Raw genomic sequence first — 16,240 nt, 5'->3', positions numbered from 1 at the left:
TCACTCTGCAGGTGAAAATCACAGTTCTGGAAGACAATGATCCCTTTGCTCAGTATCGTTATCTTGTGACAGTTTTTACAGGGCATCGCCGCGGGGCAGCCACAACCTCCAAGGTATCAAAGGCACTGTGTGATAACACAGTTTATGCACTCATTTAGAGAACTGGATGAATAAGGGAACAGCTGAGGCTATTAAACAGAATATCTCAAATACAGTGTCTAAGCCATAAAGTCCTTAGATTTGATGAAAGCGGGAAGAGTATGCCAGAGGAATAATCATACATAGCATCAAGGTGTGCAAGTCTTCATTTTGCCATCTTATCCTCCAGGTGACTCTCACCCTCTATGGACTGGAAGGAGAGAGTGAGCCACACCATCTAACTGATCCTGATACACCAGTTTTTGAACGTGGAGGAGTGGATGTTTTCCTACTCTGCACCTTATTCCCTCTTGGGGAACTGCAGAGTATTAGACTGTGGCATGATAATTCAGGGGACAGTCCATCTTGGTAAGTGTCAATCTGAAGATCCTGGGAAGTAAAGATCCACAAATATTTTTTAATAATTATAACAGTTTTCTTCTTCTAGTATTTTAAAATTATCCTTTCTACAGTTCTGGAAAAGAAAGAAGTGCTACTTTCTCATTTTTGCAGATGAATAGATCAAATCATAATCTAAAGTGCAGAACCAGAAGTGCTTCCCATATCCTGTGTCCAGTACAGGATGGGATGTGTTCTGTGCCTTACAGTTTAGACACAACGTAAGAAGCTGAAGGCCACAGTTTATCCTCTATAGTCCTCTTGAGTTCTCAGATTCATACACTTCAGTTACAAGTGAATGTGCCCCGTATGTTTTTCCAACAGGTATGTGAATCGAGTATTGGTCCATGATCTGGCATGGGATCAGAAATGGTACTTCCTCTGTAACTCCTGGCTAGCTGTTGATATTGGAGAATGTGTCCTAGATAAAGTGTTCCCAGTAGCTACAGAACAGGACATGAAGCAGTTCAGGTATGTTATTTTATGGACTTTTTTACTCTTGATAGTCAGTCTAGAAAAGCAAGTATGCCTCTAGACAAAAATGAAAACAAGGGAGGTCTTTCCATTGCCCTCAAAGGGCTCTGAACAAAGAAAAGAGGAAGGATAGTTAAATAAGTCTAATTGTTACCCTAACAGTAATACCACATGGGAACTATTGGCATTAAAGAAGGATAGCCTGAGAAACCCAAGCATCTTCTTATGCATAATTTCCCTAACAATTTATATAGAAACTGCTCATGACTAGCATTCCCTCCACAGTGTGGCCAGAAGGAAAAAACATAAGTAGCTATGACCATTCCATGCAAATTGAGCTGTGATATTTGGTAATTTCTCATAGCTATACCTTCTTCTGATAGTGCCTAGTAGCATGAACAGGTCAGGACCCTGAACTACAGCTTTATTCTTCTCTAAGTATCCATTTGGTTTCCCTCTCCTCTTTCCCAGCAATCTGTTTTTCATTAAGACCTCCAAGGGTTTCCAGGACGGGCACATCTGGTACTCGGTTTTCAGCCGCTCCCCACGAAGCTCCTTCACACGAGCCCAGCGCGTGTCATGCTGCTTCTCACTGCTTCTCTGCACCATGCTGACCAGCATCATGTTCTGGGGAGTGCCAAAGGATCCAGCTGAGCAGAAAATGGATTTGGGTAACAAATTGCACTATTGTTTGTGCAGGGAAATAGAGAGACAGCAGAACCTAGAAACAAGACAGTTGACCAAATGGGCTTTTTCACAAGAGTGGGATCTGATGGTTCCTGGGGTTATTTTTACTCCTCCCCTCTGTTTGATCTTGACAGGTAAGATCGAGTTCACGTGGCAAGAAGTGATGATTGGCTTTGAGAGCTCCCTCCTCATGTTCCCCATCAACCTGCTCATTGTGCAGATCTTTAGGAACATAAGATCCCAGCCAGCCACACAGGAGAGAGACAAGAAACCGGGAAAGAATGGTCGAGTGTCCCCAAGCCTACCTCCCACCCCAGAGGTCACCCAGGCTGTCTCGCTCACTCCAGAGGCTGTGATAAAGGCAAGTCCCTGTGGCTGCTCCCCAGTGAGTCCCACACTGCCCTCTGCTGCCATGCGCTACCTGACACCCCCAATTTAACAGCAAGCATCTTCCCTGGTAGATGCCCTTCAGTTTGTCTCAAGTGAAAAGCCCGTTATGCACTGGTGCAAAGCACTGACTGATCCATTTACCTGGAATCCCTGACTTCATTAAGATCTCCCTATGTACATCCCATTCCTTGTACAATTATTATGTGTGACAAAATCCCTGTGTTCAGGGGTGAAAACAAACATTAAGCAAGACAGTGAAGATAAAAGGTATCATAGAGCCCGTCTTTCTTAGCTTAGGTCTTCAGGCAGGTAAGCTGTATTTTTGAACCCTGAAAGCTGTCTTTCTGAACTCATTGAAATCTGCCTGTCACATCCAGCACTGTAGATGTGCTATCCTTATCCATTCTGGAGATTTTAGCGATTGGTGCAGCTCGCAGGCAGTGGTGCCTTCAGGTCACATCAGCTTAAGTCACTGCACCCAGATTCACTGCTGTGTTGCTGTTGTCTTTTCTAGGACATAAGAAGAATTGCCAACTCACTCTTTAAAGTCCTGAAGACTCCATCTCTCACTTCAGTATCAGATCTTGGAAAATCAACTAACATCAACACACTTTTGGCATTGGTTGAGGACATAATCTGCCAGCAAAACAGAGCTGGGCAAGAGTTTTATGAGGAGAGCAAGAAGGATGACCCTATAATTGTCACATTTGGTGCTATGGATATACAAGGTAAACAACACAATGCGCTACGCCTGCTGAAACATTTGTAGTGAAAATGATGGTAATGCTGGATGTGATAACTCAAGCTCTTCTTACTTTCTGACTCAAAGACAATTACAGAATCACATAATAGTTGAGGTTGGAAGGGATCTCTGGAGATTGTCTGCTCAGAGCAGGGTCAGCTGGAGCAGGTTGACCAGGATGACGCCCAGTCAGACACTGGATGTCTCCAAAGATGGAGACTCCACAAATTCTCTGAGCAACCTGTTTCAGTGTCCAACAGCCCACACAATACAGAAGTTTTTCTTCACGTTCGGACAGAATTTCCCATGTTTTAATTTGTGCCCATCGCCTCTTGTCTTTTCACTGTGCCCAACTGAGCATCCAACTAAGCAAAGACACAGTGATATCTCTATTCCCTATACTGTAGAATTAATTGTTAGCTACCAGCCTGGCTTGGGAGCAAGATCAGTATCTAACAGCATAAAAACTCAGAAATATCAGTTGTTCCATAGTCTTTTTGTCCTGTCCTTTTTTTCTTCTTGGCTTTGTGCAGTTGTTCCTTTCAGTCAGACTCTTAACTTAGGCATTCATTTATTTTCAATTAAACAAGAATATGTGAATAAACAATCCCACTGATTTCATTAAGACTCACAATTGGCTTTTCCAATGAGTGTACCAACCTACTAATTGCATGGGTAACAAATATTTTATCTTATCTGACCTCTATTAAGGTTTTAAGGCCTCTAAGTTGTCTTCTGATAACCATTCCAGTCCATTCCAGAAGAAGAGCATTAAACTCTAGTACTACAGCTGCTTTTACATGTCCCTTCAAACGTTACTCTTTATTTTCTCACATTCATCATCTTGAGCTCCAATTCTGCTACCCTTTGTACTGAACGGTATTTTAATCTAGGAATAGCTATGATAATTTTCTTTTAAAATAAATAAGTAATTCTTTGCCTGCAGAAAAAACAAGAAGCCCAACTCCAGCGAAGGGAGTGTGTGAGCGACTGAAATACAGTGATTACAATCGCTGCTTGTACATGCAACTCCAGCATGTAGAGATGGAGCTGGAATTACTGGGGCCCCATAAATTTCAGATGCCTCAGAGTTACACACGAGCTGTTTGTCAGGTTCAGCACATGAAGAACCTCCTGGAGAACTGGATCTGCTCATCAGCATCCATCGGTGAGAGGTAACCTAGTTCTCATCTCATTCTCAGTATAAGTAAATTCAGGTCATGAATTCAAAACTGGTTAGGATGATGGAGCCCAAATAATTACTGCTTAATATGTGCTAGATAACCATTACTGCTTAATATGTGCTAGATAACCATTATTATAGCTGTAGAAACATGTTTTATTATTACATTATTGTAGATGCAACAAAGAAATTTCAGTGCACTATGAACTGCACACAAAAGCAATAATGACAGATCATCACTCTTCGTAATTTTTGCCTCCAGAATCGAATAGTACAATACTATGCCACATGATAGTAAAGGGCTGAAATAATCCCTGATCTCCAGTGTCTCAGAAGTCTCTTAAAATATTTGGATAAGGAAAAATTAATAAGCAGGCAAAAATATTTCAGTGAAATATAATTAACTTGGAAGTATTGGAAACAATAGAACTAATTATCTCTCTGGCCTTTACGGTGATCACAAGAGATGTATCCAGCAGCTAAAATGCACTCATGGTTTTATTTGTCAATATTTCTACTAGAGGTTCAATTATGCATTAACTGAGGAGTAAATAAGCCCACCATAATTGTTTTGATTTTAGCTGACCTCTGCACACTTCCTCATATTTTTGCTACCCATGTATCCTATATAACTGCATTAGTTAAAAGAATTTAGAATATTTTGATTAAGACTTTAAAACATAAGATGTTGCCTAACCCCACTGAACCCAAAGACTGTGATTTTGGGTTCTGTTCCACTGCAGACTGATTTTTTCTCTTCTGGTTGACTCCCAAGGTGCTCCCTTACTCCAAGCTTCTCTGGTGATGGCAAGAGAAGTTCTTCCAAAGGGCTGCCCTGGTGTTTTGTGTTCGTTGCTTGGTTCCTTGTTGCAGCCACCAGTGGTGTATCTGGGTTCTTTACCATGCTCTATGGGCTGCATTACGGCAAGGAGAACTCCATCAAATGGCTAATCTCCATGGCCATCTCCTTCTTGGAAAGTCTTTTCATCACACAGCCCTTAAAGGTGAGACCCTCAGAAATACAACCACTGGCCAATATGAACTCATTCTACTATCACTTCAGGAAGACAATTTAATGTGTTCAAAAGAACCACAGGATTTAACGTGTAAAACGAGAAGTCTTTGCCCTTAAAACAAGAGCTAGCAGGTGATTTACAGAGTTCTGTTGTTTTTTTTGATGACATTAACTCCATTAGTTTCATCTCCCTTATTTTGTTAGAGTTTAATAGCTAATGGGGCTTCTGACCAGGGAAGATATGTCATATGGTAAAATCAGTTTAGCTGGTTGGACACTAGCACTGTGCACTGTTCTCTTTATGAACTTCAGTTGTGTGAGTTCAAAGCCAAACACAGTTGTTCTCCTCAAGTGTCTGGATCCAAAGGGATCCAGGTCAAAGCCTGACCTTCTTGATATGTAATGGGCATATGATGACTCTATAGCTAATTCTTTCCAGGTGCTGGGATTTGCTGCTTTTTTTGCTCTGGTTCTGAAGAAGGGGGAACACGAGGATGAAGAAAACACAGTTATTGATGGGCCTTTATCTACACCAGGTAACTCTCTCTAAAGTGAGAAATTATTAAAGATAGTGTTCTCTATGCTACTGGAGTGCTTTATTCACAAATATGTGACTCGTCTCAACTGAGAACTTAACTGGTTATCTTCTTATACCGGAATCTCAGCTGACAAGGTTAGCAGAAATCACTAAATCTACAGGTGCTGTGACTATGTGCCTACCCATTAGTATTCCCAAGATCAAGGTGGAAGCAGAAACAAACATAAATAACTGATTTTGTGCTGGTTGGAGAAAATATAAAGACCACTGTATATGTTTAGATTGGATAAATCTTAAGGAGCACTTAATGAAAGAGACCACAAGGTCAAAAATATGTAAGAGAAGTTCTGGATAAAAAGAATAATACTTCATTGTTTATCTTTTTACTGCTACAAATATATATAATGCACAATCTCCCCTAGCCCTGTTGTAAGATTGTCCCTGTTACTGGAGGACCAACTTGCTGCCAGGATACTGATATTTGACTCCTTCCTTCCCTCCATCCCTGGCTTGCCTATGTCAGGAAAAAAAGAAGTACTCTCACATATTGATTCATATGAGATCAAGAATTGTACAAGTAGATAGTCAATCATTTTTCAGTCCATCAACATTCAAGGAACATCTAAAAAAGAAGATCACAAAATGTGGTAAACTGATTGAAGCCGTTATAATAAAAAATAATGAATCAGTGCTATTAGTATGCAGTAACCATGTTTAAATATTTTAGCTCTCACATCAGACATAAGAAAAATCAGATATGCAAGGAAGCTTGTTTTAGCTCTGTGCAGACATCTTTTTTTTAGCTCTGTGCAGACATATCAGTATTTGTGGCATGGCTTGCAACAAAACCTGTAACTATTCTACAAGCTCATGAAAATAAACACATGACCCAATTGCAAAATCCACTCTTCATCTAGATTAGTAGATCTTTATCTGACAAGCATATCTAAAACTCTCTCTCTCAAGTTTCCCACCTCCTGTAAGTCTTATACAAAAGTTCTCAGTTTACATACTGTAAATGTTATTTTTTTTATATTACCTGTATTACTCCCATAATTACCTGCATTACTCCCATAAACCAAACGGCAGTTTCTGCAATCATGATCATGTCTGAAAAAAGCTGACACCAGCAGACAGGAGTCCCAGAACACAGCAAAGAATCCTGATCTACAGCTTCCTCCCTGATCAGCCTCAGGCTCTAAATACATCACTTTCTGAGATGCTCAGCCTAGGGTCAGACACCTGGACTACACCTGGACCTAAACCTAACGAACTGTTTGTGAGCTCCTTCCCTCCCCACTGGTTGCCTCACTATACTAATTGTTTAAATCACATCCCCTGTCTTCCTAAGGGAAAGCATTATATAGAAATGTTTCTTTATAATGTCCAAAGAAACAAAAAGCAGGACATATACTATCCATTGACTAATTCTAGGGTTTACTGCTCTCACTCACAGGTGATTCAAATCCTCTCTTTGGAGCCCGACGGGACAGTAGAAGCAATATTTACCGGCCACCTCCTGCAGCTGATGTGGAAAAAATGAAAATTAGCTGCATGAAGGAGCAGAAAGCATTTGCCCTCATCAGAGAAATCCTGGGTATTATCCATATGTAGATTATCTTGGTTTATTCAGTAGTTCTGTTATCTGTATTTTTACATGAGTGAAAATATTGTTCTCTTGGCTGAAAAAGTTTCAGCATATCTTTAGCTTTCTGCCAGCCATTATGGAGTAGAGGCAGGCTGTTCAGCAGCAATTGGGGCTGAAAGGAGGTAAGAATGTTAGCTGGAGATAAAAGTATAGCTAAGGCTTGATTTTATGCTAAAGAAACATATTACAGACACATGAGAGGTTAAAGAAAAGTTAGAAAGGGTAGAAGGAGGAGGTCAACAGTTAAATGCAGTTGAAATTAAAAGAGCGGGTAGAGGCTATCTTTCTAAAAGCAGATAGTATCTACAGTTAATGATTTATACCCCAGTTTTATTTCCTCTAAAAACAATGGAAAAAAATTACCTCAACTTCACTTGGAACAAAGACTACTCATTTTATTTAGAGCTGCCATTACTATTGGTGTTCAGCCAGACTTCCCACTTATTTTCTGGACTGCCAGTCATATGCTAAATGTGATATGCTTAAACTGCAGCACGTTGAGGTAGCTTGTATATATTCATTAGCACTGGTCAGTCAGTGTAGCAAAGGATCTCGTTAACCTAATAAGTGATGACAGCAGTAATCATTCATGCAATCTATTTTGAACAGCAGTGTTAATTCTGAGCTCACATGTGCTGTCTCTTCTTGCTTTTTTCCAGCCTATCTGGGGTTCTTATGGATGCTGTTGCTGGTTGCCTATGGGCAGAGAGATCCCAACTCCTACTACTTAAATAAACACATTGAGAACAGCTTTACAGTTGGATTCCATGATATTTACAGTTACCAGGATTTTTTCACATGGGCAAACACTACCTTAATCAAAAATCTTTATGGATCATATAAAGGTGCAGAGTCACATTGTTTTACTTCAGCTTGACAGATTCTGAAACATTATCTTTTATACATCTCTCTAACCTGCACATGCATATTTGACCAGAGAAAGAGACTGTGAGTGCATAAGACTGGTGTGGATTCTTGTAATATGAATACTACTGGATAACAAAAAGCCCACAGCTTGACCCCAAGTTTAATGTGCCCTGGTACTTTCCTTATCTTTAATATAAACTAAAAGTTCTGCACTGTAATTTTATATTTTTCACATTTTACATTAGTTATTCCAGATATTCAGATGTATGTCTCAGTTTTACATGAGTTTCTTTCCATAATTTGAAAAAAGAGAGGCAGATAGGTAGCACTATAAAGCTTTTCCTCAGGAGAGCTCTGTTTGCATCATGACTCAGGTCAATGTGAAGTCCAATTATGCAATATCACCATGTTTCTATCTCTCCATATCCTTTAATAAATATGATCTATTTTCCAGCTCACTACTCTGCTGTGTGACTCAAAGCAAGTCCCTTTTCTCCTCCAGGCCTGAGTTTCCTTCTGTATAAAATACAGATGGATAGTGATACTGAACTCTGTTATCTATGGACGCTATCTAAGAATTCAGTTAAAATCAACACTAAGGCTTAATTTTCATGACTACTTTGCCTACAGTGTTTTTTAGTAAAATAATCTATAGCAAAATATTAATGCATCAGTGAATCATAAATGAAATGAAGAAATATTATTAGTAGTTCTGTCATGTTGCCAGTGCTGCTCTTTTCCATCTCCTGTTTAGGATTCATTACAGATGGCAATTCCAAGCTGGTGGGTAGTGCTCGAATCCGTCAAGTAAGAGTGAAAGGAGACACCTGCCCTATTTCTCCCAAACTCCAGCATGTAACTCAGGAATGTCATGCTCCATATTCCCTACAAGCAGAAGATACTTCAGATTATGGGGAACACTGGAATGCTTCAGTCTTTGATAACTGCTCTGACTTGAGCTCAGCATGGCAGTATCAGAGTCAGTCCAAACTGAGAGGGCACCCCAGCTGGGGCAAACTTGCTACCTACCAGGGAGGCGGATATGTGATTCACCTGGGAACTGATCCTAAGAATGCCTCCAGGTACCATTTGCATCCTTGTAAATTATTAGTGTGTCTGCAGTAGTGTCAGTGATGTTCTTTCCTCTATCCTATTTAAGGCTCATTTTAATTTGCATCCTGAGTTTTCCTGCTATGCATTGTGCTGAATATTGTAGATATTACTATGGTGCCATCATTGTAGTTTATGTTCCTATCATCTTGCTCCATGCTAGGTAACAGTTGGGATCCAAAATTAGAACCTTTTTCTAATCTATATGAGGTAAATTATCAGATACCTGAGGCATCTCTGGTTTAGCACTGGCCCATATCGGGTACCTGCTTTTCCAAAGGAGCCAAAAAGAAACTCACCACCTAGACCAATAGTACAAATACCCCCTATACCCAGACTTGACAGACCATATGTCCTCCCGAACATCTTACCTTTGGTTTACTCTTTCTCTATTATATGCTCCTATCCTCCATGTGATACTGTCTCTTTCCTGTATGAGATAGATCACTGGCTATACATTTTTTGGCAGAATTCTCCAGTACCTTTTCAACAACGTCTGGCTAGACACCTTCACAAGAGCAGTGTTTGTTGAATTTACAGTCTACAATGCCAATGTGAACCTGTTCTGCATTATAAGCCTGATGTTTGAAACCAATGCTTTAGGTGAGAACCCTTTTTAAGTTACACATTCCTGAAGACAGCAAGCAATGCACCTACAGAGGGTAGATTTACATGCCGTCAATGTTTACCTGGTTCTTTATTCAGTAAACAGAAGTGTTTTAATAAATCTAATCATGACAGAATCAATGCAAAATTTATAAGCCATTTAGAAAAAATGTAGCATCACAGAAATACAGACCATAATGCAATATTTTGTTTGCTTATGCTGTGGGCATCTGCTGATGAAGAAAACACGGTACTGAAACTTCATCTCCAGGATTTACACAACAGGAACAAGAAAAATTATGTTTCCTAATCATTTCAGCTAATCAATACAATATTAAGACAAAAAGTACAAATAACAGTCTGTCTCTTGTTCCAGAAGACTTCTAATATATAGCTGTGTAATCATATAATACCTAATCTGGATACAACAAAGAAAGTAGTGAAACTAGAGTCTGGTTTGAAGGCCATAGAAAAACATTTAATCTGAGCAGTAACCTCCCTCAGGTCTGTCCCAGTATTGGAAAATGCCCAAACCAGACCACAAAACTGAGCTCATGTTCTTTTTAGAATGAGGTTCAGATTTACATCTCCAGGTCCTCCTGCTACATTTCTGCATTTGTAGTCCAACCCAAACTCAGACTTGCTGGGATTAATATCATAGTGTCATACAAGAGAGCACTAGCACTCTAAAAGCCATCAAGTGACTGAAATTCCTATTTGAGGAAAATTTCAAAGAACCCTTATAAGGCTACTCACATAATCAAGACTAAAACTTAGTTTGATAGTTGGATTCAGTCTCACATTGATGTGAATGTAAGTATAGAAGTTTTACTGGTGAACTAAACTAAATGAAAACAGAAAGATATAATTGTTAGAGCACTGATGTGAACATTGTTTTTCAGGGGCCTTCTTCACAAGCACAGAGCTGCAAAGTGTCCGGCTTTACCCATACACCAACAGTCTCCACATCTTTGTTGTGGCAGCAGAAGTAATTTATTTCCTCTTTATTGTGTACTACATGATAGTGCAGGTGAGACCCAATGGAAAGCTCGGCTGACAGCATCACCTTGTGTCTGGTTTTGATTTTGCTTACAAAAACTTTAGGACTGTACTTGATTTCAGTAGTGCTGCTGCTGCCTTGCACACATGGAAGATTGAATCAGATACTGTATCCTTATTAAATAATAGGAAGGCAACATTTTATTTGGCTGGAATGCTTCTTTTGAGAAATTAGTGCAAGATGTACTTTTACCGATCTGCAGTAGTCTGCTTTATTGCAGGGGGGGATAGCCCTAATCTTTAGAGGTGTATGGTATGATACAGAGTCGAGAGACTGAAACAGTAAAACTCCTCTTTTCACAGGGAAAACTGATGAAGACTCTGAGATGGAAATACTTCCACAGCAAGTGGAATCTTCTGGAGATGGCCATTATACTGATTAGCTGGAGTGCCCTGTCAGTGTTTGTGAAGCGGACAACCCTTGGGACCCGAGACATCAGCTACTACCAGGAACACAAAGAGGAGTAAGTACTAATGCTAGTTAGTGCATCCTTTGTTGGTGTAACTTATGCAGAAATAAGTCTATTTTTCCTCTTCCCAGACAACAGCTTGTCTATGATGGAGAAAATGCTGCCCTATATGGCTATATCAATGAAGCACATATTTCAGGGCTTTAATGTGTGCCAGCAACAGGATTTTCTTCTGATATTGTTTTAATAAAATCTAGCAGATTTGAGCACCAAGTTCCCTAGCCTAGATGATACTTCCCCATCCGCATCACCCTATTCTGAATCAACAAGCCTTTCTGCTACAGGACATCCATGCAGACAGTACATAACCCGCCTCATTTCTTGTTGTAAAAAGCCGTTGGTTAAAGGATGATAATGGCTTATTTTATACAGAATGGAAAATTATAACATCTGTTAAAAAATGGTCACACAGGGAAGAGGTCATAGAATCATAGGGTAATTTAGAAAGGAAAGGACCTTTGGAGGTCCCTACTCCAACCTCCTGCTTTGGTGTTAGATCAGGTTGCTCTGGGCCTTGTTTTTGAGTATCTCTGAGGACAGAGATTCCACAGCCTCCCTGGACTCCAGTTCCAGTGCTGAACCACTGACATTGTGGGAGAAAAAAAAAAGTTGTCCAGCTGGAATTCTTCTTGCTACAACCTGTGGCTGTTTTCTCTTGTCCGTTCATTATGCACCTCCAGGAAGCATCTTACTACATCCTCTCTATAACCACCAACTAGGTAGTCAGAGACAGCAATTAGCGACCTCCTTAGTTTTCTTTTCTCCAGGGTGAACAAACCCAGCTCCCACATCCTTCCCTTGTATGTCCTACACCCCAACTCCCAAACATCTCAGTGGCTCTTCACTTGATTCTATGTCCTCCTTGCACTGGGGAGCCCAAAACTGGACTCAGTATTCCAGACAGCCTCACAAGTGTTGAATGACAGGAAAGAACAAACACTTCCTTTAACCTGACTTCTACATTCTTGCTAATGCAACATGCATAGATCATATAGGTATATGTCATGTGCCATATTAGCATACACAATTTATAAATGCTTTTCATGGTCAATCCATTGTAAACAAAATCGTAAGTACAAAAAATGTGCTACCCTTATAACTGGTAAATATAAGTATTACCAAGGTTTTTTTCAGCTATCATTAAGACTTGACTCACGTCAGTCACAGATCACAGTTCTGACTTCCAATCTTTTACTTCATTCCTTACAGTATCTTCTCACACATCATTGGAAATTAGCTAATCCTGTCACAGCAAGTGCCTCCTGCTAGCTGCACAGCACCAGTAACCCCATCCTCTCAACTGCACATGCATAGAAGAATCAGTCTTCCTTTCTAAGGGTCAGAATTTGATAGTAAGTTTGCATTAGCTGCCTTTAAACTGTGACTTGCTAAAAATGAGCAGCATTTGGGCTACAGCCTAGACCCTCTCTCAGCTCCAGCTAATGCTGATAAAAAAACCTCTGCCGTGTACAACTAAGCTTTTTGTGTGCACACAGCAGGTAGCACAGGTGAGAACATTCAAGTGAGAACTCAAGCTAGGTCTCCACAGAAAACAAGGACAGAGGGACTGGCTTTTCCAGCATACTCATTTATGCACTTCAAAGGCTTCTGTGTGCATGGTCTATTACATCTTTTCTTTTTTCTAACAGCTGTGTAAGCTTTAATGAAACAGCAAGAGCTGATGCGGTTCTTGGCTACCTGATTGCGTTCCTAGTGCTTCTCTCCACAGTGAAACTGTGGCATCTCCTGAGGCTCAACCCTAAACTAAACATGCTCACTTCAACTCTAAGGAGGGCATGGGGTGATATCTCTGGATTCATCACTGTTATTGCAGTCATGTTCCTCGCCTACTCCATTGCTGTGAGTACCACTGTGGTTTCTGTTGCCTGCAGTCTGCATCCAGGTACTGTCAGGTCAAATGAATTATTTCTGAATGCTGAGAGCAACATAGCTTTGAAATGTAGAACTGAATAAATCAAACACTGAGAGGAAAAAATGGATTCTCTGTGTGTAATAGGTGTGACAAAGAACAAAGTACAGGAAAAATCATTTTCTGGATAAACTCAAATTGGGGAGAGTGCAGCAAATGCCATTTTCTGTTTGGCCAGTTTTTAAGTGGGAAATAACTTTTTCTGCCTGTTATAGGAATACTTATTATGCAAATAAAATGACATTTTCATTCTAATGAGATTAAAGAATTATTGGACTGCAACTATTTATGTATATTTACTGATTTAGCTGAAATGTTTTGTGTAAATCTTCTGGCAGAGTGATGTAGGAAATTCAGCACATCTCAATTGCAAAATCACTGAAAATGTGGAAAATATGTGAGCCAAATCCATTGTCCTGTAAAGGGTAGACCTGTGACAATCGGGACCTGCCACAGTCTCACACTGCCTGATTTCACAGCCCTCATCTCTCCCTTCCTCCAGCACTGACACTCTAGCAACGGAGTAGCTTTAGGCATCGGTATGGTCACAAAGTTAACAGGTAAAATAAGGGATGAGATCAGTTTCATGGCCCAGTCTGTTGTCACATCATGAAGGTGCTGGAGCTGTGAAATAAAGAGGTAGGAATATGTATGTAGGGATGGAGAAAAAGGTGACACAGCAGCAGCCCCCATTTAAATCAGACACAGTAAGCACAAGGTATAAATGAAGAAAATAGCACCTTGGCTACTGAGCAGAAACAAGGAAGCTGCCTGCTGGGAAAGATCTGTGCACTGAAAGATAAGTGTTTGTGACTATGATTGATTTGGTCAATTATGCAGAGATAAATCTGCTACTTAGAGGTGGTCTAAATTACTTTCCAGATTTTGTCATGTATTTTCAGGTTTTTTACATTATCTACTGGCAAGCTGAGCAGGTATAAGACATTCTCATATCCATGATAAAAGGGCTTAGAGCTAAACACATTCAGGAAGTGTGAATCCAGTTCTTAGCTCTAGGTTACAATTCTTCTGTGACCTTGTCTGGTATTTCCCCTCTTTGTAAACAAATAAAAATCCCAAAACACAAAAAAAGCTTCATGGCTCTGATGACAAGCTAGGAGAGTTTTCTCTGAATACAGTAGTCAATAGCTGACTTTGCAGCAAGGACTCTGATTGACACAAGATATGTCTTCTTTCCTCTGCAGACAAACTTGATATTTGGCTGGAAACTATATTCTTACAAAACTCTATTTGATTCATCAGAGACCATGGTCAGTCTTCAGCTGGGAATCTTCAACTATGAGGAGGTACTGCCTCTGATGTTGAGACGTTTATCGCTGTGTAATTAGCAGCTCAGCTATCAAATATGCTCTGAACCAGCAAATAGAAAGACTTCCAATTAATGCTAGACATTAATCTAATTTTGCAAGCTCCACAGGCTCCTAAAGCAGCCACCTTTTCTCAACAAGACAAGACACTGAGTGAAATATATCTCACATCTCATTTTGACCATCAGTAGTCTCATAATGAACATTTAATTGAGAAAGGTGCTCACTCTTTAACTAAATATGTTTCTTATGGACCACAGAAAGTTTTGAGCAATTTCCTGAGAAAGCTATAGAATGTGAGTGATGCCCTGCATTTGTTCTGAACACTCACCCATCAGCTTCTCAAGAAAGGCAAGGCCATCCACAAGGGAACTTTATGTTACATTTATTTTTATTATTCTTGACTTTTTCATTAAGTTCTTTCAAATACTACAATATCCTTTGAAGAGCTCTTTGTGGATTAAGCTAGTTCTCAGACATCTCTGACTGTGAAGTCCTCCTTGGTGGATGTTTTTGGACCATGGATCCAACAGGGTACAGGCAGGTTTGAAGATCAGTAATTGGGCAAAAGTTTTTCACCTCTACATCCCACTCATGTTTCTGATTATGCAAATATATTCCTGCATTATAGCTTACACAAAAATGAGGTTTGGGGATTTTTACACAACACATTGATGGTATGTGTCCATGACAGTCTGACTGGGCTTCTTTGTAAAGACACTACTAAAAAACAACATACAGAGTTTTCATCTATACTTTGAAAGCCGAGGCATAATGGAGCTTTAGCTGTTCTGTGGATAGACAGATCGCCAGGCTTCTCAACTTCTACATGAATTTTTACATTAAATATTCCATACCCTTACAATCAAATGCAAATACATAAAAACCACAAAAATTCCCCATATTTATATATCATATATATAAAATATTCTATTAACTTTGTACTAATATCAACACAGGAAAGTGACTAAAGGAGAAAATTAATATATATATATTCATAATACACACAAGCATAATTTATTAGCCACAGGGATTTTCAGAGACAAACTCCTTATTGTGTCTTAACTGCTTGTATGTCTGTCTTTTGGGGTTTTTGTTTTTTACAATCAAAATATGATGTCTTACCTTATTAATGCTACAGGTCTTGGACTACAATCCAATTCTAGGCTCCTTCTTAATTGGATCCTGCATAATTTTCATGACATTTGTGGTACTGAATCTGTTCATTTCGGTGATTCTGGTTGCTTTTAGCGAGGAGCAGAAGCACTACCAGGTGTGTTCATCTAAGCTCTGCTGCCATTTTTAACATTAAGTGTGCAATGCTTACTCATGGTTTAGGTATTCCACCATCAGATGAAATCCATGTAAACTCAGTCCCACTCCTAAGAAGTCAACATTTACTTATGAAGCACACTTCAGATTTTCCAGATTTACACTATCCATTCCTGTTCAGACAAGTCCTTGGTCAGATTTAGTACAAGATCTGATTTGTAGCCTTTTGCTCACATCCTAAATCCAGCAAAAGTCTTGGACTTGAACTGCAGCTCCGTTGAAATCTGTGCCAAAACTGCTCCTAAAGTCCATGAGGACTTTACAGCTCCTTTTAAAAACGTCACCCATTGAAGCTATTGAAAGCACAGTGTAAAATCCAGTTTA

At 39.7% G+C, this 16,240-nt stretch overlaps 2 protein-coding genes across 2 annotated transcripts in view; one reads left to right on the top strand and one right to left on the bottom strand.

Moving 5' to 3' along the window:
• The window catches only part of BCO1 (beta-carotene oxygenase 1), a 68,602-nt gene extending 52,787 nt beyond the window's left edge, over nt 1–15,815 (bottom strand). Inside the window, exon 1 of the mRNA XM_009967614.3 lies at nt 15,710–15,815. The gene's annotated coding sequence lies outside the window, so the exon portion shown is untranslated. The remainder of the gene's footprint in view (nt 1–15,709) is intronic.
• PKD1L2 (polycystin 1 like 2) overlaps nt 1–16,240 on the top strand; it is a 41,374-nt gene that overhangs the window by 24,326 nt on the left and 808 nt on the right. Inside the window, 18 exon segments of the mRNA XM_042797327.1 lie at nt 12–113; nt 329–507; nt 862–1,008; nt 1,483–1,682; nt 1,833–2,059; nt 2,603–2,816; nt 3,777–4,005; nt 4,789–5,017; nt 5,468–5,579; nt 7,023–7,163; nt 7,874–8,059; nt 8,836–9,163; nt 9,661–9,794; nt 10,700–10,827; nt 11,160–11,320; nt 12,976–13,186; nt 14,462–14,563; nt 15,726–15,857. Of these exon segments, the coding sequence (XP_042653261.1) occupies nt 12–113; nt 329–507; nt 862–1,008; nt 1,483–1,682; nt 1,833–2,059; nt 2,603–2,816; nt 3,777–4,005; nt 4,789–5,017; nt 5,468–5,579; nt 7,023–7,163; nt 7,874–8,059; nt 8,836–9,163; nt 9,661–9,794; nt 10,700–10,827; nt 11,160–11,320; nt 12,976–13,186; nt 14,462–14,563; nt 15,726–15,857 (3,162 nt within the window).

This window comes from Tyto alba, unplaced genomic scaffold (assembly GCF_018691265.1).
Source record: "Tyto alba isolate M040663 unplaced genomic scaffold, T.alba_DEE_v4.0 Super-Scaffold_26, whole genome shotgun sequence".
Lineage (NCBI taxonomy): Eukaryota > Metazoa > Chordata > Aves > Strigiformes > Tytonidae > Tyto > Tyto alba.
The sequence above is the reverse complement of the archived record's forward strand: the minus strand, read 5'-3'. Positions and strand labels throughout refer to the sequence as shown.